Genomic DNA, 22,797 nt, shown 5'->3' with positions numbered 1-22,797 from the left:
GGAAGCTTACTCAACGTGCTTACAGCCACCTCTTGATTTTGATGAACCCACTGCCCAAGCACTAGAGGGTTTAATGACCGAGGCATTATTTTTCAGGTCTGTGATGAATTTGGGGTGTTATCTGGAGAGATGTGTGTGTGGGGGGGTGGGTTAGAGTCCATACTGTAACTGAGCTTGGTAACGAGAATTCCAAGTTTACATTATAGCCCTCACTGGGTTGCAGCACAGAGAAAGACCGATATAGTGTGTATTTTCGTTCAAGTATCAGTTATGAAAAGAGAGATTTACAAAATGTGACCAGTCCTAAGAAGCTGTTTGTGATGGGTCCTAATTAGCCTCCTCTCTGTGATTTGTAGCTTTACAAAGAAATTGAAATCTGCCCCAAAGTCACCCGGAATATTCACATTGAGAAGTCAGACTCCACCGCTGGAAACTACGGTAGGTTTGTTTGTCTTTGCTCCTGGGTGCTTGTGTTCTGGTTTAAGCATTTTCTGTGTAAACAGAACGTGCGCACATTTACAATCCAATAACAAGCCTTTGGGGCCGGTTTCAAACAACACATCTGACTCCTTGCTGTGTAGAGCAGCTGAGCTAAGAAGAGATGCTCACCCTGGGCATGTGGAGGAAGCCTCTGGCCTTCAGTCTCTTGAGTCACCAGGATTCCCCTGTCATAAGAAAGAAATTGGGGGGGGGGGTGGACTGGGGCTGGAGAGGTGGCTCAGTGGTTAAGAGCACTTGCTGCTCTTCTAGAGGATCCAAATTCACATTCCTGAACCTTGGGTGGCTTACAACTGCTTGTAACTCCAGTTCTAAGGGATCCAACCCTCTGCCTTCTTCTGGCTTCTGTGGTACCTACCCTTGTGGGTACCATTCTCTCTCTCTCTCTCTCTCTCTCTCTCTCTCTCTCTCTCTCTCTCTCTCTCTGTCTCTCTCTCTCTCTCTCTCTCTCTCACACACACACACACACACACGTACAGCTTTTAGAAGAAGGAACTGGACATAGTGGGAGAGGATTACTTGATTTTCTATTGTGCCTGACACGCGAAGGAAATATCTGCTTGCCTATCCTGCCCACAAACAGGCACTGGCCTGCTTTCTCCACTGGTGAATATAACAGGCGTGTTTCCTCACTGCTGTGCTCCGGTGCCCAGGACCACCGCTGGTTGCTGGTTCACCAGAGGGCTTAGTACACAGTGTTCTCCATGACTTTGACTAATTGAAATGAAATAACACAAAGTGCAATCAGCAAAGACAAAAGGACAGGAAGAGAGTGTGGGGACAGCAAGCCTAGTGTTACCATTGCAGCACGAGGTGGGACGTTTAGTGGGACCATGGCAGGCGAAAGACAAATAAGCCAGATGGACAGACAGAGCTGGAATGCAGAGTCTATTGAGAGAAGGATGGAGGGGGGGGGGGAGAGAAGAGGGAGAGGGAGATGAGAGGGAGGGAAGAGGGGAGAGGGAGATGCAGAGATGTCTATACTCCTGATCCAGCCTGGAGCAGCTGTCGCCTGAGGTGTTGTCTATGGCTTTGCATAGAAGAAACCGGAGAAGTGGTTGTTGGGTTTTGCTCAGTGACAGTCACAGGTCTAAGCCAATCACATAGCCACCTATTTCCGAAGGAGCTGATGAGCGTGTGCCTACTGTGTGTGTGCTGGAAAAGGCTTGCAGTTCCTGGCAGAATGCCAAGGCCACTGTTTACATGTGTTTGAGATCTTTCTCTGGCCGCGGCTATTAACCTTCTAGTGTTTGAAAATGTACAAATCCTTCCCGACAACTGGTATTCCCTTCCTTGTGCATCCCCTCCCGCAGGCAGATATCCTCATCTCAGAATGCTCCCCAGAGGACTGCGGCCTAATGAATAGGGCCTAATTTCACAGCTCTGGCCACTTGCATTATACCTTCACGCCATTTACTGCTTGACCCGTGAACTAAGCACATCAGAAAGCCCGGAGGACATTCTCAATGGCAGACGATTAATGTTTATAAAGGGCTTATTATGCAACAGAAGTGTGACCTTCGTGATTAAAGCCATAATTGGTGGCACTGGTGTAAACAAGTGCCCGGTGCAGCCGACTCAGATCTCTGCTTGTTCCTCCTTTCTGTTGAGCAGAGGAAGCTGGTGAGAGCCTAGGAAAAAGCGCAGGTCCCAGCTCTTAGGCTCCTAGTATAGACTAAGTGATTTGGGACATGGAAGCAGGACCTTGGCGTAAACAGGCCCTGCAGTTAGCTCCATTCCCCTTAGGGGAGGTTCCACAGGTGCCTAAAATCATAGCTAGGACAGAGCCCTCAGACCATGTTTCGCCCCCTCCATGTGCATACCAATAATAAAGCTCAAAGCTTTAATGTGAATGTGTACATTGCCTGTATGTTTATCTGTGTACCTGATGGCATGCTTGGTGCCTTTGGAGGCCAGAAGAAGGAACTGGAATTACAGATGGTTGTGAGCCACCATGTGGGTGCTGAGAATCGAACCTGGATCCTCTGGAAGAGCAGCCAGTGCTTTTAACCACTGAGCCACCTCTCCAGCCCCTAATAAAATTTAATTTGTAAGTTAAGCACATTAAGAGAGTAACAATGGACCGTAAGGGAGAAGGGCTGTACCGATATATTGTAATTCAAGTTGAGTGTGGGTGACCACAACCACAGAAGTTAAAAACCATGGGTGTGGATGGGGGTGCTGTGTTTTATAGTCTTTAGGACTGCTCAGGCTGTGTGACACAAAGTGCTGCCTGCACTTGGAAGGCAGAGGCAGGAGGATCTCTGTGAGTTCAAGGCCAGCCTCGTCTACAGAGTGAGTTCTAAGACAGCCAGGGCTACACAGAGAAGCCCTTTCTTGAAAGCATCCCCCCCCCCAAAAAAAAGTGCTTTGGTTTGGTTCAGGTTGAGTTTTGTGGTCACCATTACTTTCATTCAGTTTGTAGCCCCATGCTTGGAGGTTGTGGCCAGACCACACTGATGGAGGAGGTTCTCAGGGCCAAACCACTGGGGACCACTTCCCGAGCTTCACTCTGGAAAGCCCTGCTGCATGGCTGGTGATGTCGCTTGAGTCAGGTCTCAGTATCCGGGCTCCCATTGGCAGCAGTGTACTGGTGGGGGAAAGGAGTTACTTTTCTGGTTGCTGATAGGAATACTTAAACAAAAGCCGCCCACTGCAGAAGGCTTCTTTCAGTTCACAGCCCGAGGGTACGGTCCTTCGTGGTGGGGAAGTCCAGGCTGCAGGAGCCCAAGGAAGCAGAAAGCAATGAACGCCCACACTCAAGATGCTGCCACCCTCCTTTAGGGTGGACCTTCCCACCTCAGTTAACCCAGTCGTACCTGGGATTGTCCCCCAGTTAGGAAGATTGTAGCTCTAGGTAAACTGGCAGTATTAACCATCACAGCCCATAATCCTGGATGATCTGATGGCCTCCGACCTCAGAGACTGCTGTGCCATCTTGGGCAGAATCAGCCGGTCTGCATCCAGCCCTAATGCCAGCCTACCTGTAGCTTTCCTGTTCATGTGAGCCCCACGTCTATGCAAGCTCCTAGCACACGATGCCAACACAGAACATCTTTACAGCACCAGAGGCTGCTTTCTGTTTGAGGATGGAAAAGATGACCTAATAACTCAACTGACTGAATAAATTTCTAAAGAGTAAACACTTAGGCCAGGCAGTGGTGGGCTCACATCTTTAGTTCCAGCATCCAGGAGGCAGAGGCAGGCGAAATTCTGGGTTTGAGACCTGCCTGGTCTGTAGAATGAGTTCCAGGACAACCAGGGCTACATAGAGAAATCCTGTGTTGAAAACAACAACAGCATCAAAAACAAAAGAAAAGAAAAGTGAACACCTGGAAGTTTCTCTCCCCTTGCCAGCCCTTAGGTCGCACTCAGATTACATGCCGCTTAGATTAAGCTCGGTCCTCACCTGTCTCTGAGTGGAAGCGTGCACAGGTCAACCCTGTAGCTCTCCCGTGTCTTAGAGTGCCTCTGATGTTGTTTGTTAGCCGTATGTCCTCCTTATGGTGTGGACCTGCATTTGAATTCTCTGTCGTGGATTCCTGTTGCCCACGGGTGTCTGTACGAGGGATTTCCCGGCAGTCCATCAAATCAGCTGGAGGTCGACTTTCTTCCCGTGGTCTGGATTACTTCCTTTTCTCTGTCGCTGGGCCGCTCATCACTCATCATGCCTTCCTGTTTTTACCGTGGCGGCCTCCTAATTGCTGGCTGCCTCAGTTTGATATTGAATGATCTCCTTCTGCCCTGTTGGCAATCATTTTGGCTCCTGTTAGAGTCTGTGGAGGTTAGAGCATTCCCATCCCACATAAAACCTTGGTTAATTGCCTGTAAGACCACTGTGTTCTTTGTTGAGCTAACTGTAGCTCGTCAAGTTTTGTTGTGGGTTACACCGACCCCGAGGCTGTACCTGTGCTGCACAGGGGTGCTGCCTTAAGCCTCTTGGCCCCGCCCTGCACATCTGTCCTTCAGGATGCTGTCTGCGTTTGTAATGTTGTGTCCTCCTTTCATGGTCTTTAGAAAGGAAGTTGTGCCCATTGTCCTCTCGTTGGCTCTGTTCACAGTCGAGATTATCCACCCACCAGCTTGAGAACTCTAGCATGCTTCTCGGGCCTTGTGCAGAATTTCATAGTTAATTGTGGGGTTCAGACTGGGTGGATCCCCTGCTGCACCCCGCTCCTTATCAATCATTCAGACAAACAAACACCAGGAACAGAAGGAAATTCCTGAATGACCTCTGTCAGCTGCGGCTCCACAGCGTCCTCTGTCTTGATCTTGTCTTCCAGCTAAGCAGGCCAGTTCTTGGCGCATCCTTTTAATTCCCCTCCCCCATAAGAAGGAAATTCAGACTGATAATATAACAAAGACTAGGAAGTCATGTTCTCTGCCTGAGAGAGTTATAGGTGAATTAGCAATGGCCGGTGGCCTTTCTTGTCCACAAGGCTTTACCTATTTCCTGGTACCAAGAACTAAACAGAAAACTTAGTATTCATTTTGACAGTGCTGCTAAAGTCACAGTGGCTCTCTGACATCTAACCTTATAGTAACCTTTTTTCTATTTATTTATTTATTTATTTATTTATTTATTTATTTATTTATTTTTGCCTAGTTTTTAGGACAACTTTTCCTTTTGCTCCCAGTGTTGGTTAACTAGTTAATATTCTGATGATCACTAGTAGAGTATGAAATCAGTTAACCAGATTCCAGTATGAACTAATAGGTATAAAGAGAGTTTTCAGAATGTGGTGATGAGTTAGATCGGTGTCCATATAGCAGTATGTATTGGTGAGCACACATCGTGCCCTGGGCCAGTCTGTCCTGTGATGCTGACTGAACAAGGAGAGAAAGGCAAGGGACCTGTACACAGATCTGTCTGTTTTCTGCGTGTAAGGAAGAGAAGGGAAAAGGCAATCAATGCCCTTTAGCAGGAAACAGGTGAGAGAAAATACTGCTTTTGTTTGCATTGACAGGTGAGTATGAAGTATGAAGATTAATGGGCCTAGTGATATTTATTTTTATAAGATCTAAAAATACTTTTTTCCTGTTGTGTAAAGCATTCTGAAGAACAGGAAAGAAAAAAAAATTCCAACCCCAAACATAGACATACCTCTGTGTTCAGAGCAGGTACTTCCTGTTGCTGGGTAAACATTCAGAGGTGTGAGCCCTGCGTTCTGTCTTGTGTTCTGCAGGGTTTTCCCTGTCTTCTGTGGACGAAGATGGCATTCGAAGGCTCTACGTCAACAGCGTCAAGGAAACCGGCTTAGCGTCAAAGAAAGGTAAGATTGTGGACGCCTTGGCTGCTTCTTTTTTTGTTTATTTGTTTGTTTGTAGTTTTTGATACAGGGCCGAGGCTGCCTTGGAATTCCTGGCGTGGCTCAGGCTGGTCTTGAACTTGCGGTCCTTCTGCAGCAGTCTCTCCAGTATTAGGGTCTACAGACTTGCAACCCCCCAACTCTACCCGCCCCCACCCCTACCCCGTGGCCCTTGTTTATTTCACAGTTTTCTTTTTTGGGGTTTTCTCGTTAGTTAATGAGAAAGCCATTTTCAGAGGGCTTGTGTGTAAAGACAATTGTCTCCTTGAAAACAGCTCCAAGGAAATGGGTTTTACTCCATGAGTTTGGGTGTGCTAGAAATGTCACACTCCTAGGTTTAGATGAGACTAAACCTGTATCTGTGAGACTACTGAAATGCTTCCTTCTAATCACAATGGTTCTTTATCTTCTCAGGAGCTTGGGGCTTAGAGGAAGCAGACTTTTGGTCCTCACTGGTCAGAGGCATTAACTAAGTCTTTAGCATCCCCAGAAGTGGCTGTTCCACTCGGTCACTTCCCAGAGAGTCTGCACAGGTTGATTTGAGATCCAGCTCCTCATCTTTGCTGTCAACTCCCCCCTGATGTGTCTTGACTATTTTTGGGGGGAGGGGAGGCTCCCAGAGCTTACCGTGCATTTTGGCTGCCTTTGGGCCCTGTTCTCCAGCCTTCTCACGCTGGGTTACAGTGAACCCTCCACATCTTTGGGCTGCGCATTTACCAACTACATGATGGAAATCTTTGGCGGGGAGTGTTAAAAAAAAGGCTATCAAATGCTGAACATATTCTCACCTTTGCCCTGGTCACCATTCCCTAGGCAGTGTAATGTGGTTGCCAGTTTTCTATGTTGTTTAAGATATTACAGATAATTTACAGATGATTCAAAAAGATGTTGCAAGGGCTGTTTTAGATTCCACCTGCTAAGGGCACCAAGAGAAGCCAGAACTTGTCCACCCCATTAGTTTTAGGACAAATGTAACGGGTTAAAAACCCTGAGGCTCAAGTGCAGAAAATTTTCCACTCACAGTTTAGGAGGCTAGAAGTCTGAAGCCAAGGTGTTGGGAGGACTGATTCCTTGTAGAGGCTCACGGAAGAATCTGTCAGACGTCTCTTCTTAGATATGGTGGCTGCCAGCCATCCCCAGTGAGCCTTGGTTTGTAACAGATACTCTCATTTTTGCCATGTCCTTAGTCTTTCTGTGGCTGTCTTCTAAGAACAGAGGTCATTTTGTTTGACACTCACCCTAGATTTCTATGAGTTTGTCTTAGTTAGGGGTCGATTTTGACTTAATTACGTTTTTAATATTATATAGTCACAGCAATTATTTTAATTATCTCCACACTACATGCCTGAACCTCTTTCCAAAGAAGGTTGCTTATGATGTTGTTGTAGGCAGGTGTGATTGTTTTTGTTTGGCGGGGGGGGGGTAGGGGGGACACTTTTCAGCTCATTATACTTATAAAAATATGAAGCAGGTCAGTAAGTTTGGGAATTTTGTTCTTGGTGTGGAATTGTGGGAACATAATCCCCGTTGGCCAGCATGTCTGTGTCAGCTGTACTTAGCCGTGATTACCCACATCTCGCCTTGTGAAGAATTCTGAATGGAGCACTGGGGGGCTGAATTTCCTGCCTCCCTCCCTGTAGCGGCAGAACAGAGTACTGGGTGCTTCGTAGCTTACTCCCTGTGCGGGTCATTTCGCCCCTTGCTGTACCCATCAGAGGTTCTCAATCCAGTGTGTCTGCACAGAGAAGGTGGAGAACGAAGGAGGAATAGTCAGAATCGTTTATGTGCTAGCTGTCATGGGGGAGGACCTCCCGCGTGTTCCTCCTCTGCTTTCTAGACTGCAGGCAGACTAGAAGCCAGAGTTTGCAGAGGCACTGAGCTGCATCTCAGCTGCAAACAGACGGGTTCATTCCCCTCCAGACCTGGCGGCTGATCTTTATCGCTCTCAGCAGGATGAGTGTGCTGAGGGGGCGGGGGCTCTTCTGACTTTAGTCACATCCTGCTTTAGTTCTTTGAGTCTGAGAACCCTGATGCTCATGAAAACAAATGTCTCCCCAGCCTCCTTGTGCCTTAGAGCAATGTTCTGAGCTGATGTAGGACCAGTGTGTGTGTGTCGTCTCCAGCCACAGGTACCACGCTAACACTCCGCACAGGCCAGGCAGTGTCAGGAGGAGGCCCGTGGGGTGTTAGATCTAGCAGTTAATGAAAACATACATCCCATCGCACCCCATTCAGGACTCTGCTGGCCACACTTCCCATCTGTGCCTTCTGTACCAAACGCCCCCTCCCCCAGCTTCCATCCACTCTTCCAGTTCAGCCGATGCTGTCTTGCAGCCAGCCTTTGACACCCGCAATCTTTGAGATATTTTCTTTCCCGGAATCAGCGATTCCAAGTTCCTTGACCACTCATTAGCGTGTAGAATAGAACTCGCTCTGACTGGCTTTTTGAACATGGCCTAGGTGCCGCCAGTTTTGTTAAAATGACCAGAATATGTTGTTGGGAAGAAAGGGCAATGGCCCGCTGCCTGAGTGGATCTGAGCACCCTGCTTGCACTAATGCACTCTGTTTTCACCTTTGTTTATTTTTGCTGGCCCCCTTGGGCCTTAGGCTGTTCCAGACTGTAGTTGGGTCCCGTGTTCCCACTCCCCCTCTATTGCTCTGCACACACACACAGACTGCCCCTAGTTGGATCTCAAATCGCCCTTGCAGAATGGGCTTTTTGTACCCTAGGGTCCCCTCATCGTGGCCCTGCTTGTTTTGGACTCTCGTTCTCCCTTTGAGGTCACCTGAGAGCTATGCTGCCATCTAGTATTTTCATGATGTACACGGGGTGTAGCCTGGTTGAGAAGAACACGTGTCATCTTGCTCCAGAGAGCTTCGATACTTCATAGGTATTTTCTCTTGGTCAGAGACCTGCTCAGTCATCCTCATCAACTTAGACCACGAAAGCCAATCTGGACAAGCTCAACAGAACCGCCATATACGGCTTTCCATGCCTGCTTCAGCATTGCCGGGACATAAATTTCATTTCATTCAACTTCAGTTCTTATTTGCAGGGTCAGTTGAGGGTGAATAGCAACTTGGAGAGTCAATGCCTAGTGAATATCTTCAGTGATATCACGTGCTTGGCTTCTTTTCCATCTTACGTAGGAGACGGGGGTTGGGGGTGACCCAGTAACATGTCAGCCGTCACAGAGCCTGTCCATGCTGAAGCTGTGGCAGAAAGACCCCCGTGGGGCGCTCCCCAGCTCAGTACTACTGACACCACACCGTCTTTCCTCCTACCACCTGTTTTGAGAGTAACTCACCCTGTGTTGTCTTCCTGGTGTTGCCATAACAAAGTTCTGCAAGCTGGGTGGCTTGCAGCTGCAGCCATTTATGTGCGTGCAGTTCCGGAGAAGTCAGGCAAGGTCTCACCGGCCTTTCTGGCCCTGAACCTTTTGGAGGGAACCTTCTCTGGTCTCACTCATCCAGTTTCTATGGTTCCACATGTTTGTGGACTTGTGGCTATACTACCCCAGGCTCTGCCTCCATCTTCCCTGGCCCCTGCTCTCCTTTGTGAGTCTTTCTTCCATAGTTCCCGTGAAGACATGTCAGTGGGCATAGGGCCCATCAGACGATGCAAAGTCTTTCAAGGTGAAATTGCACTCACAGACTCTGAGTGCTGGGACAACGGGGACAAAGTTTTCAGGGTCTACACTCATCCTGCCATTGTTCTTTCTGGGCCAATTGCACAAGCCTGGAACCTTTCTTCTGAGAAACTTCATAGATGCCTTCTGGCTTTCAGATTTTTTATCCTAATATCTAATATCCTGATATTTAGTATCCTGTAATGTCTGAATTATAGGCCTTTGAGTTGTTTTAAGAAAAGACCAAAGCCAGCTACAGCGCCTCACACCTATAATCCTAGCACACGAGAGACAAAAGCAAGATGAGCTTAGTGTGAGTCTGGGCTTCTAGTGAGTTCCAGGATACACACACACTCATATGCATACACACGCACACACACATACATGCATGCATACATATGCAGACACATACACATGCATACACCAAAACCATACACCAATATCTCTTTTCATATGTTGAAGTTTTATATTTTCTGCTTAAATATTATGTGCTCCAGATTTTTACCTAAAAATGAGTTAAGGCTGGAGAGATGACTCAGTGATTAAAATCACTGACTGCTCTTTCAGAGGTTCTGAGTTCAATTCCCAGCATCCATGTGGTAGCTGCTAACCTCTTCAACATCCATGGAATGCGGTGCTCTCCTGGTGTGCAGATGTACATGTATACAAAGCACACCTAGAAATAAATAATCTTAAAAGCAATGAATTATTGACTCAACAGAATTTTGCCTTTGACACAAAAACATTCACATTTTCATTTTATTCCCCTCCATGTGTGTGTGTGTGTGTGTTTGTATATTTTATCCTCAGTAATGGGTTTTGTGAGTTTTGGAAATCTGGGTGAGGACAGCCAGGGTTAGCTCCAAATCTGGGAAGTGAGAACTCTCTGGAATGATCCTCCTGCAGAGTCAGAGCTGGGACCCGTGCCTGCCTTGGGTGGGGTGGCTTCTCAATTCTGCAGTTCCTCGGTCTTCTTCATTGACTTCCTTAAGTAGCTGCAGTGTCTGTAATAAAGGCCTGAAGTCCCCCTTGGTTGACACACTCCTGGTTTTCCCAGGTTGAGCTGCTTGTTCTCATTGCCCCGTAGGGTCCCAAACGTTGGTGTGTCCCCCAAAGATTGCAGAAACCTCTGAGTACCCTACACAGATGAAAGGGAAGATATACTTCCGCGGATCTTGGTGTCATTCAAAGGCAGGGAGAGTGATAACCGCATTTGGTTCTGTCCGCTGTCTTCTCCTTATGAATTTGGAGGGAGAAAAAAAAGCCAAAACAAAACAACCTTCCTCACGGTGGTAGGCAGGAGGAGGAACTTCTGTTGCTTGGGTTCACAGAAATGATCAGCAGATACAAGTGTGTACAAAACACTGCTGCCAGCGTTCGCGGAGACCAGCATCTTGGGGAGTTAACCAGAATCAGCATTTGAGGAAGGATATTGGCAAATGCTTAGATCCGTTGGTTCGGAACAGCGCTTCTCAACCTGTGGGTCGCGACCCCTTGTAGGGGGGCTCCTAAGGCCATTGGAAAACATAGATACTTATGATACGGTGCATAACAGAAGTAAAATTACAGTTATGAAGTCGCGGAAAATCATTTTATGATGGGGGGGGGGTCACCACAGCATGAGGAACTGTATTAAAGGGTCACAGCCTCAGGAAGGTTGAGAACCAGTGCTCTGTAGCCTTCTCAAACCCACGCGAGCACTGCATCCTGCCCCCAGCGGCCCTGGGGCGGTGAGACTCATTACAGGAGAGCTTGGCATGCCCCTTCTGACAGAACTGCTAAGTAGTTATGCTCTGCTTCGTGTGACATTAAAACTTTTCCACCTTGCGTTGGCAGGCCTGAAGGCGGGGGATGAGATTCTTGAGATCAATAACCGTGCTGCTGGCACCCTGAACTCCTCTGTGCTCAAAGATTTCCTCTCGCAGCCCTCCCTGGGCCTCCTAGTGAGGACATACCCTGAGCCGGAGGCAGGAGTGGAGCTTCTGGAGAACCCACCGCACCGAGTGGACGGCCCCGTGGACCTGGACGAGAGCCCCCTCGCCTTCCTCACCAGCAACCCAGGTATGCTGTGCCCAGGGCTGTATGTACTTCATGAGCCTGTGCCCCAGGATGTATGCCACTCTCGGGGCCCCTCCGGGCTTGTTCCTGCAGGTGTCAGGGCACTCCAGGGTTTGCTCTTGCAGGCATCAGAGACCGTCAGGGCTTGCTTCTGCAGGCATCAGGGACCCTCAGGGCTTGCTCCTGCAGGCATGCATGAGGGTCCCTCAGGGCTTGCTCCTGTAGGCATCAGGACCCTCAGGGCTTGCTCCTGCAGGCATCAGGACCCTCAGGGCTTGCTCCTGCAGGCATCAGGACCCTCAGGGCTTGCTCCTGCAGGTATTGGAAGGTGTCAGTGAGTGAAGCTAATAGCTGGCCCTGGGCTTCCTGTTGACATTTTAAAGGAAAAGGAGAAGGTATTTCTGTCATGGAATGTCTGCTTCGTGTTTCTTTTGCTTATTGTCATCTTGGAGAGAGGTGCGTGGGGTGAGGCCCCCATTTCATGGTTGTGGATAAAGGTATGGGATCACATAAGCCCCAGGGGATGCTTAGTTCTCTTCTGACCTTCACTTTCTCCACCCCCAAAGTCTGTTCAGCCCTGCTCTTCCCATGTGGGAGAAATCGTGTGTTTCTGAGAAAGCTCAGCCGGTGGTGGTTTTGTCTGATTGCTGTGGACATGAGGAAATCCTGTCATGCCTGCTCTATCTGCCACTTTTTTTTAATGTTAGTAATTTTTTTTCTTTTTTGTGTTCATTGGTGTTTTGCCTGCATGTGTGTCTGTGTGAGGGTGTCAGAAAGCCTGGAACTGGAGTTACTATATTGGTGCTGGGGATTGAACCCGGGTCCTCTGGAAGAATAGTCAGTGCCCTTGACCACTGAACCGTCGCTCCAGTCCCCATCTGCCATTCTTGTCCCCTCCCTTTCCTGCTCCCTTGGGAACCCATGCACTCATTCTGACGGAAGCAGCTTGGGTGCCCCCTGCCTAGGGAGTCCTCCTGGGACCCCCAGCTCTCTGACCTGCAGAATGCGTCTCTTTGGCTTTGCTCCCCACCTCTCCCCTGAGTTTACTTCCAACAAGCTTTCACTTTGTAGCCCAGACTGGCTTGGAGCTCTCTGAATAGCCTAGGTTGGCCTTGAACCCAAGATTCCCCTGCCTTTGCTTTCCGAGTTCTGGCCTTGCAGGAGAACACCTTTGTGCCTGGCTCATTTGACACCCTTCTTTCTTGCCTGTATCTTTCTCTCGAGTTTTGTTTTCTTAGAATGTGTGTGTTCTTCATCTTTGCCTTCCAGCCTTTGGACGGAGCGTCCCACACAGGGACCCTTTCCTATGGAACTTGGGAGTGAACGAGTGAGCACAGGGACCCTGTGAATTGCTGGAGTCCAGCTTTTATGAACCCGTGCTAGGGTTTGGGTTCACTGACTAGGCTTAGTTTCAGAATTATTTTTCTCCCCATCTTGTGCTTTCAGGGGGGAGAAATAAAACTTGAGGCAGCGTGGGCATGCATGGGAGTGGGTCTCTAGTTTTAGTGTCTGTGTTGTAGGTACTGTGTATTGTTCCTTGCCATTGTCAGATTACCGTCTGCAGCTTGGCTACTTAAGCAAGAAGCCCGTGATCATTCATGATTTTGTTTAGTGGTCCCTGGAAGAGTTTGACAAGTTGAAGCTTCAAAAAATGGATCGTACTTGGTTGCTATTGGCTCCCTTGGATCACTGTGTTATAGTGGTGGTCACACTTTTAAAAGCTGCTTTGGTCAGCCCAGGATGCCGAGAACAGGGTAATCAGGACCCTAGCGGCTATTCTCCCAGATGGCCACAAGGTGGCGTTAGTTAGCCTGCAAAACAATCCACAGCTTCCATTCTGCAGGGTTACAGAATCAAACACGTTCCGTGTGATTAGGTTGTTTCAGGATTTTGAGGTCATATGCATGAAATGCGTGTGTGACTGTATGTGGATTAATTTTCTATCCGTTTCCTGCCTGCCGTTTATAGATACAGATTCAGAATTTGCATACTATAATCCACAAACTGAAACCTGATCACGCTACCTGATTTTGAACAACTTGGATCCGTCCGTGCACATCACGGTTTTGCTTCTTCCCATTACAGTGGTAGATTGGGTGGTTGTGGTGGCCAGTTCCGGTCCACCAAGCCAAAAATGTTTATTCTCTGGCCCCTTAGAGATAAAGTCCCTGTGTAAAATTGACTCTCTCTCACAAATTGCTTCCTTATTTACAATGACTGTCTATTTCTTAGTAAAAAGACCCTTCGAATATATGCAGATTATTTCCATGAGTGTTTTAAAAATAATAATTTGCGTTTGAAATCAGGTCTAGTTATATAGCCCAGATGATCCTAGAATCACTATATATCCTGAGATGGCCCCTAGTTTGGAATCCTACTGCCTCAACCTCTTGAATACTGAGATTATGGTAAACAAGGGAGAATAGCCTTTAACTGAAAAGGCTCTTGCTTGTCTGTATGTGTCTGCTTCAGAAGGATCTGGGTGTGTTCTGTGTATATAGTAGTTGCCCTGTCTTTGATACAGTGCAGTCCTAAACACAGCCCTGACTTTCCTGTAACCTCCCACAGACGAGGCTCCTGTGGAGGCCCTGTACCACTCAACTTACTTGTATCTAAAACAGTACGACTTCAACCTTGGGGTCTTCTGTAGGAGATGGATTCTTTCCTTTGTTTGTTCCCAGTCAAATGGCTGCCTTGGAGCTCATGATCCCCACCGGGGTCTCTGCCTTCTGGGTGCTTCCGCTTCCTGGTCCTTATTTAACAGCAGACGATGAAAGGGGGGAAGCAAGGAAACAGGATGGGTAGCCAGCAGGCCTGCCCCGTAGCAGGTCAGAGATAACAGACTCAGAAGATGACGGCACTTAACACAGACTCCAGCCTTGATCTAAATTTAGAAGTAACTAAAAATAGGAGCAATCCGAGTGGCAAAGTTTGGGGTTTGAGGCTAGAGCATCTTTAAGATAGTTAGACTGCGTATTATTAGTGACCTGGAAAGAGGCCCAGGTAGGGAGTCTGAGCATCTCAGGGACTTTGAGGCCCATGTGGTTCCTGGTGCTGTCTGCCCAGCATGCGGACTTGACCAGACCTTCCCGAGAGCCCAGACTGAAAGGTATTAATCCTCTTTCAAGCTTTTGGTTATTTCTGAACCCCTTTCTCACAGAGAGGCTTGCAGGTAGAAACATCATGGCCCGGTGGTTTAAAAATAGGCCCGAGCCAGGTTCTGTGGGACTGCGTTCATTTTGATGTTAGCCTGTGGTCCTGTGAGGCATGATGCACCACTCTGTGTCCTGTATCCTCACTGTTGGATGGAGAAGAACGCACCCTGCCATCCTGCCAGGTCAGTGCGATGGTTAAGCCGGCTTCTGTCGCAGAGGACAGGGGGATTGTCTGACTGTAGCAAGCAATCAGTTGTGCGTCCTCACTAACCGCTCCTCCACTTCCGCCTGCAGTGGGCAGCGCGTCTAACTCCCGCGTTTCTGAATTTCCCTGTGCTTGCCGTTTCTGGGCAGAGAGAAGGAATTCTGTGGGACTGAGGTCCCTGGACCCCTTCACAGCTCTGAGTCGCTCTGGTTCTTGTTGATTGTTTTAGACGACAGTTTAGGCTCCTTGAGCGATTTGCACATGTGCCCAGAGTTGGAACCACGTTGGCCACCCAACTCCTCCTGTTTGCAGACTTCGTCCTGGGAAAATGGTGGCGTGCAGACATTGCCGATGCCTTTCAGGACCTGTTCCGTGGAGATTTTGATGCTGGAAATGCGCCGGTGGCTGTGGAGAGCATTTTCTGTTTACTCCTTGATGAAAGAAGGGAGCACGGTGCATGGCACCCACATCGCCTTCAAAGCCAAGGTTGGGCAAGGGCAGTCTCCTCCGTATGCTAAGACCCAGGTCTAGTTCATGGCCATTTGTGGTTCCATAACTTCTGGCTGGAGTCTTCCTGGCCCTTTTTCGTCTTTGTTTCCTAAGCACTTGTTTCTGTGCATACGAGGAAGGGAGCCAGGACAAACAGACAAACAAACAAACAAACAAACAAGGTAGTTCCTTCCATGGCTATTATTCTCGGAGCATCCTTGTTGTAAAGGGGAAGCTGCCGTGAGAACTCAGAAACTCTTGTCTGCATGGCGTTTCTGAGGGCTGCTGTTAAGTTCTCATGGGATTTGTTTTGAATGCTGACCTTAGCATTTCAGATCAGGTAATTCTTTGGTGTGAGGGGCCATTCTCTGCAGCCCTACCATCTGTCCTAAGATAGTAGTACCTGCTCACCCCCAAACAAAAATGCCCTCAGAGATTGCTGCTGTCCGTCTCCTCCCTCCTCATGACATCTCCCTGGCCAAGTTTATTAGAAGGTGTACGCCTACCTCAGCCCGCGATGCCTCTGAGCGAGCTCGGTGTGGGAAGCAGGTACAGGCCTGCATATTCTTAGACGCTTCCTAAAGCATGTGTCCGTCATGTTTTTTTTTAATGAATCCTAATGATATTCTGCTATTCTCTTTTTAAAAATTTACTTATTTTACTTTATGTGCATTGGTGTAATGGTCTCTGGAACTGGAGTTACAGACATATGAGCCGCCATGTGGGTGCAGGGACTTGAACCCGGTCCTCTGAAGAGCAGCCAGTGCCCTTAACCCTTGAGCCACCTCACCAGTCCCCACATCCATCATGTTTTAATATGCTTGTCTGGCACGTCCCTTTCCTGCCCTTTCTACTAAGGGGAAAGAGGGAAACTTAGGTGACATAAGATATAAATCATGAAATTCACCAATGAAACAAAGATACCTCTGATAGCAATGATTGCAAACACCCAACTTTTATGCAGATTGTAAGAGTTGTCATTCAAGTGGCATCTAGGGTATCTCTTCAGAAGTCTGAAGTGTGTGTTTAGGGCTGGGTATATGCAAACCTGTCATTCCAGCACTTGGGCGACAGGCAGGATTGCTGAGAGTATGAGGTGATATTGAGTAACGTAGCGAGTACTGGACCAGCCAGGACTACATAGCAAGACCCTCTTACACACACACACACACACACACACACACACACACACACACACACACACACTTTGCATGTCTCTAAGTTCTGTTGTTAGCCAGCCTTACTTCCAGTGGCCACACCTCTCTGCTGCGCTGCCCTGTCCCGAGGTTTCTGCTCGGCTGATTGAAGGGAAGCAGGTGCCCGTGTTATCTCAGTGAGGAGCCTGCAGTCTCACAGTAAAAACTCTGTGCTCTCTGGAGGGGCGAGCGCCGCATCTTATGCGAAATAAAATGGATATTCTTGCATTGTGAGCTGGAGTGGCTCTAGCTGACACGGGGTGGCTGACAGCTGGCCAGTGACACATTAGAGGCGTTCAGATCAGGCTCAGATCGGAGAGCCGGCGACCCTTTGATCGGCCTCCCGCACATCTGTCTGCTGCGGAGAGGAAGCTGTGGGCTGCAGCGAGCACAGATGCACCTCCCTCAGGAAGTCGATTCCCTGGCATCTGCTTCACAGGAAAGGCCTCTGTGTGGCCGTGCATGACCACGGCCCCTCAGTGCCGAGGAGGACTTGTTTGCACCAGGCAGGGACAGCGCTGGATCTGCCTGGCCAGTAAGTGCAGTGGAGAGATGAAGGCTGCTTTCTCTGGGGGCTCTGCACGTAGGGAACAAGGGAGGGGCGACATGAACGAGCAAGTGAACAGCTCTGTCTTCCTGAAAACAAATCTGGTCCAGTCTCGTAGATTCTCTGAAGCCTCACAGATACCGTTTGTTTGTCCGTGAGGTTTGCGGCCATGTGTGCCTCGTAAGCTGTTGGCGTGCCTTGCTGTCTGTCACTCAGCGCATGGCCTGCTTCTGTGGGTCCTGCTGGGGTGGCGGGGATCCAAATGCCTTGTCTTGATTTCCAGTGAGATTTGATTGACGGCATCTGCCATGTCCCGTGTGTGAATAGCGGGTGGGTGTTGCTTTGCAGACGCGGGGGAGCCTTCAGTTTTATGTTTTTAAAAATCATCAGTGTCGGGGTTAGAGAGACGGCTCAGCAGTTAAGAACACTCGTTGCTCTTACGGAAGACCCAGGTTCGATTCCCAGCACCTACATGGTGACTCCCAACTGTCTGTAACTCCACTTCTAGGAGATCTGTTACCGTCTTCTGGCGTCTTTCGGCCAGGGATGTACATGGAGCACGCACATACAAGCAGGAAAACACTGACGCACATGAAATAGAAGTAAAAGTAATTCTAAAAATCTTAATGTACTTTATATTTTATTTTCTCAACAAACAGATAAGATCAATTATGCCAAAATCTGCAATTTTTGTGATTTTTTTACACACTATTGTTATTGCTTTTCTCTTTTATGTATTCGTGTACCTGTACACATTGTACATATTTATCATGGCATCCACATGGAAGTCAGCGGACCACATGCGGGAGTCACTTCTCTCCTTGTGCATCCCCTCAAATTGAACTCAGGTCTGTAGTCTTGACGGCCTTTACTCGCTGAGCTGTCTCTCCTGCCCAAATTTATTTCTTTTTGATACAGGGTCTTGCTCTATCTCAAGGTGGCCTACAACTTACTACATAGCCCGTGCTAGCTTTAAACTTGCCATCCTTCTGCCTCAGCCTTCTGAGTGTGGGAGTTACATGTGTGTACCGCCCAGCCCACTCACAGCGTGTATTTAGCTGAGTGCTGGAGTTACATGTGTGTACCGCCCAGCCCACTCACAGCGTGTATTTAGCTGAGTGCTGGAGTTACATGTGTGTACCGTTCAGCCCACTCACAGCCTGTATTTAGCTGTCTCTGGTTTGCTGCAGTTTTGCCCTGCAGCCGTTTTGGTTTTTAGTTTCCTTGGCTGCTGGTGCCGGTGCCGTGTATTACGAGGTGAATATGGGATTCTTTATGGGATTCTTTTCGTAATGAAGCTATGCCGTGACTGAGAAAGGAAACGGAGTCACAGCCCAGCAGATGAGTCCCATACGAGTGTCTTTAGGGCAGTCCAGTCTTTCCTCGCCCTACCCACCGGTCCATCAGTCACGTTTGCTCCTCATTCGAACTCAGATATTAGACAACTTTTTAAAGTTTATTCCTAGGGGCTGGCGAGACAGCTCAGTGCTTGAGGAAGTTGTTACTAAGTCTGATAACCTGATTCCTAGGACCCATGTGGTGAGAGGAGAGAACTATTTCCTGAAAGTTACACACACACAGATACACACAGTAAAATAATTTTAGTGTTTGAACTAGAATTTGTTTAACTTGAACACATTGCTTGTATATCTCATTAGACAAGGATTCTTTCCTTTATGTTTAATTGCCACAAGGCCTTAGGAAAGACAAATGAATGTGGTATGATCTAAACAAACGCTACATTGTAACATTGTAAGGTAAACTTTGGTGGCTAGGTTGGCATTGTGTTGGTCTTAGCTAGTGGTGTGAGGGTTGAATGACTTGCCAAGGTTTTTAGACCATAAAGATGTGACCATGATAATGGAAGCAATTTACAAGCCAAAGAGGTGCTCTCACCTGTTCACAGCCCTGGGTTTAGTTTGTAGAAGCTTCTGTTCAGTCAGAAGGTTCTGTCCTGAGGGTGCTCTGGCTTCTTCGCTCGACCGTGTGCTCAGGGCTTCTATTGAACTGTTCCTTGCCCTGGCGCTTTCCGTCCCCCTGAACTCTGTCTTTAGTTCTTTCCCTGATTGCTAACAGAGCAGCCTGTGATGGTGGGGCTGTTTCCTGCTAAGTGGGGGTGAGAATGCCCCCAGACAAGAGGGTTCAAAGGAGTGCGCTTTATAGTCAGGATAGTGCTGCTGTAGAAAGTTGTGAAAGTGTGTGTGTGTGTGTGTGTTTGTAAAAGGCCACTAGATTGAGGGTATCCAGAGAAGGATCTGAGCATGGGAAGGAGGTACCCTCTCTACTTGGATCCCTGTCCTGGCTGCTCTGCTCTTCCTTCTCTGTATCCCTGAAGTGAGCCACTGTCACCTCCTCTCTCCCGTTTCCTTTGGTCATTAGCACCTACCTACTCCTGTCCATCTAGTGGTTAATGTTGCAGAACAAACCGCTGCTACACAGCCTAGGTCCTTCTGGTGGCTTGGGCTAAGCTCAGCGGGTAGACACCCTACTGTCTTTGCCTTGAGTCACTGAGGCTGCGTGACTGACCCTGTCCTTGTTCACACGTAACTGGGCAGTGGGGACCTCCTCTCCATGAAGCCTCTCATCTTGGAGACTGTAGTTTGGGGTTTCTTTTTTACTTCAGACAAGCACAGGAACTGTGCAGCCTCCTGGGGCCCTGGCTGGAAATGCGTGTCTTTTCACTTAGGTTATTTCTGCTAGCCAGAACAAGCCATGCGTCAGCCCAGATTTCTGGTGTAGGGTGTAGTCTCAGGGCTGTGCTTCTAGGATGGCAGGGATTGAGCTGGTGGCTTTCGTGAGCATCAGGCCTGTACTGTGCATGTCCTTTTCTTCCTTCTTATTAGCTGCATTTGTCCTGTATATTTTCTGCCGAGTCTGTATCCCCCTGGTGCCGGTTTTTGCGATTGGCGTGAATTAGGATCCAGCGTTATCATTTTTCCATGTGGGCCACCCACCGCTCTGGCGACATCGGTCAAATGTTCCGTCTCTTTCCCGACTGCACTGTGTGTCTGCTGAGTGCCACACTTCATCCAGGGCTGGGTCTCTTTTAAACAGTCTGTTCTGACCTGCATTATGTTACTGTAACTTTAGCTTATGTTTTGCTCTCTGGCAGGGAAAGTACCCCAGTCTTGTTTGTCTTCTCCTTTACTGTCTTTGGTGTAACTGAACTTTTATTAGTTCTAGGAAAAGTGTTGCCTGTGTGGTCTGCCCAAGTGTAGATGCTCTAGGTTAGGGCAGTCTCGGCCTTTGGTGGATGGCTTGCTTGTGTAAAATGCTAATCCTCGGGACTAGGGCTAGAAAATCATTCACAAATCAAGCTTAACAGTTATAAATGTTTGCGTCTTCTGTGTCTTGGCTAAGCCTGTTGCATTTAGTCATTTCTAGAGTGTTCCGTGTGCTCGGTTATGTCTGGACTCTTCTCAGTGTGTTCCTCTTACCTGTTTCTTGCGTATATCATCCTGCTGGGGCTTTGTTTTATGTGTCTTTATTTAAGTTAAGCCTTTAACATCTTTTTTAGACGATCCATGTGTTCTGACGCATATCTGTGGTCTCATTTGTTTTCCTTTCTCTCTTCTGAATTGCATTTTAAATTCTAGTTGCGTCTTACATAGCCTGTCCCTCCTCTTTCACTGTTTGCTCTACAGTTTGGACGCGATTCTGAGCCCAGCAGAAACCACAGTTCCTTTTCCTTCTTCTCCCAGCTTCAGTTTCCCCCAGCCCTTCTTTAATAGTATCTTCCAAGCCAGTTTTTGCTTGTTTGTATGTTTTTCTTTTAAATACCAAAATGTCTTTTGGGGAGGAGGCGGGGTTGTTTTATAGTTTAAGCCTAACCTCTGTAAATGTCAACATTTTATCTTTCAGTTTGTACACTAGATTTTTTTAGGGTTATGTGTTTATTTTTTCCCTGAAATACATACTTTAGAGAACTTTTTAGTGAGATACATGCTCTCATTATGTTTCTAAGAAGTTCTTACTGTGGTCCCTCTCTGGGATAGCCTTTGGTTGTTTATTTGCGGGGCTCCAGGGGCTGAATTTGGAGCCTCACCTGTTTCTAGGCAAGAGCTTGGCTACTATCCCAAAACTTTTGTATGTTTTTGGATTTACTATTTTGTGTTCATGGGTGTTTCATCTTTTCACCATGTGTGTGCATTGTCCTGGAACTATATTACATATAGTTGTGAGCCACCATGTGGGGATTGAACCTGTTTCCTCTGGAAGAGCAGCCGGTGAGTGCTCTTAACCACGGATCCATTACTCCACGCCCACACCTAAACTTTCACGTGGTCGTTCCCTGAAATTGCAATTCATGTGAAGATTTATTTTCTAGGATAAGGCACTCCTTTTAGATGTCTTCACAATCCTCCTTTTTTTTTTTACTTTTTTGATTTATATTTTTACCCATCAACTGTTTAATTCTGTGACTACAGCTATTATTATTGTTATTTTTAGAGATTCTATTAACTTGTGTGATCTCTTTTGAAAGCACCCTTTTGTTTTTGTAAAAAAAAATAATTTCAGCCTTGTTATTTGACATTTTGTATCAGGTGGCTGGGTTTCCTGTGTTCCTCCGTGTCTTCTGCCCTTACAGGGACTGTTCTACTATTTGCTTGCTTGTTTCCTTGCTATGGCTAAGCTCAGCCTCATGAATGCCAAGTAAGAGATTTAACACTGGAGTGCATCCCCCACCCTCTTGGGTTTTGTATCCGCTGTTTGACGATGGTCCACCCCTGCACATTCTGTAATGCCCTGGAGATGAAAATCCAGAAAGACCTTGAGGTGCTGTGGTGTCTTGAAGGAGAATGGACCCCACAAGCTCATAGATTTTAATGTTTGGGTTTCAGGTGGTAGGCTGCCGTCTCACACACACACACACACACACACACACACACACACACACACACACCATGCTTCACTTGGTGCTGCCATCACCCCAGTGGCTTTTAGCTATGACTGTATTGTTGACCTGCGCTTCCTTCTGCTTCTCTGTGGCAGGGCACAGCCTCAGCAGCGAGCAGGGCAGCGGTGCTGAGACAGGTCCGGAAGAAGGCGAAGGACCGGACCTGGAGTCTTCTGATGACACAGACCACAGCAGCAAGGTGAGAGAGTTTTCATTTTCACATCCCGTGTCCTGCAGGACCACAGCTGACACGCCGCCTCTGCAGCTGTGTGTGCTCGGGCGGCCTCTCCATGGGATGAAGTGTTTTTGCTTCTGAGATGTTACTAAGTAGCTGGATACGAAATCCAAATTACAGTCTTGGTAACAAACCCATATGGGAGAACAGAGGGCAGAAATCACTTGTAATGAATTGAAGGCTTTGTTCTTTAATTTCTGCCACGGCTGGAGTTCCCTGTTAATGCCATAATTTCATCCCATTTCCTCCTTCCATCTTCATTTGTGGAGGATGAAGCATCGTCCCAAATGGCGTAATTGAGGCAGCAGTGTCTTCTTGCCTCTTAGGGGTTCCGCAACGAGCCGCTTTTGAGCAATCTGCTTTCAGCTCTTGTTCAAGGTGCACTTTTTTTTATTAAAGGGGAAGGAAACACTGAAAAAAAAAAAACAATTATGCTGTTCTTCAGATGAATACTGTGAGCAAAACTTTTCTTTTGATACTTTGGTGTAAAACAATGAAATCGTCGCCTGTAATTCTGCCTGCTCCTGTTCTGCTTTGCCAAGTGTTCCGTACATCTCAGTGCATTCGTCCCAGCGTTT

General features: G+C 47.8%; 1 protein-coding gene across 8 annotated transcripts in view; it reads left to right on the top strand.

Moving 5' to 3' along the window:
- Tiam1 (TIAM Rac1 associated GEF 1) overlaps positions 1 to 22,797 on the top strand; it is a 339,898-nt gene that overhangs the window by 278,660 nt on the left and 38,441 nt on the right. For all 8 annotated transcript variants that reach the window (XM_050164763.1, XM_050164762.1, XM_050164765.1 and 5 more), the window contains 4 exons: positions 357 to 438; positions 5,685 to 5,771; positions 11,274 to 11,498; positions 22,080 to 22,183. In XM_050164763.1, the coding sequence (XP_050020720.1) occupies positions 357 to 438; positions 5,685 to 5,771; positions 11,274 to 11,498; positions 22,080 to 22,183 (498 nt within the window). The remainder of the gene's footprint in view (positions 1 to 356; positions 439 to 5,684; positions 5,772 to 11,273; positions 11,499 to 22,079; positions 22,184 to 22,797) is intronic.

Source organism: Alexandromys fortis, unplaced genomic scaffold, assembly GCF_014885135.2.
Source record: "Alexandromys fortis isolate MF-2015 unplaced genomic scaffold, M_Fortis_MF-2015_v1.1 scaffold_162, whole genome shotgun sequence".
NCBI lineage: Eukaryota > Metazoa > Chordata > Mammalia > Rodentia > Cricetidae > Alexandromys > Alexandromys fortis.
This window is presented reverse-complemented; position numbering and strand designations above follow the sequence as displayed.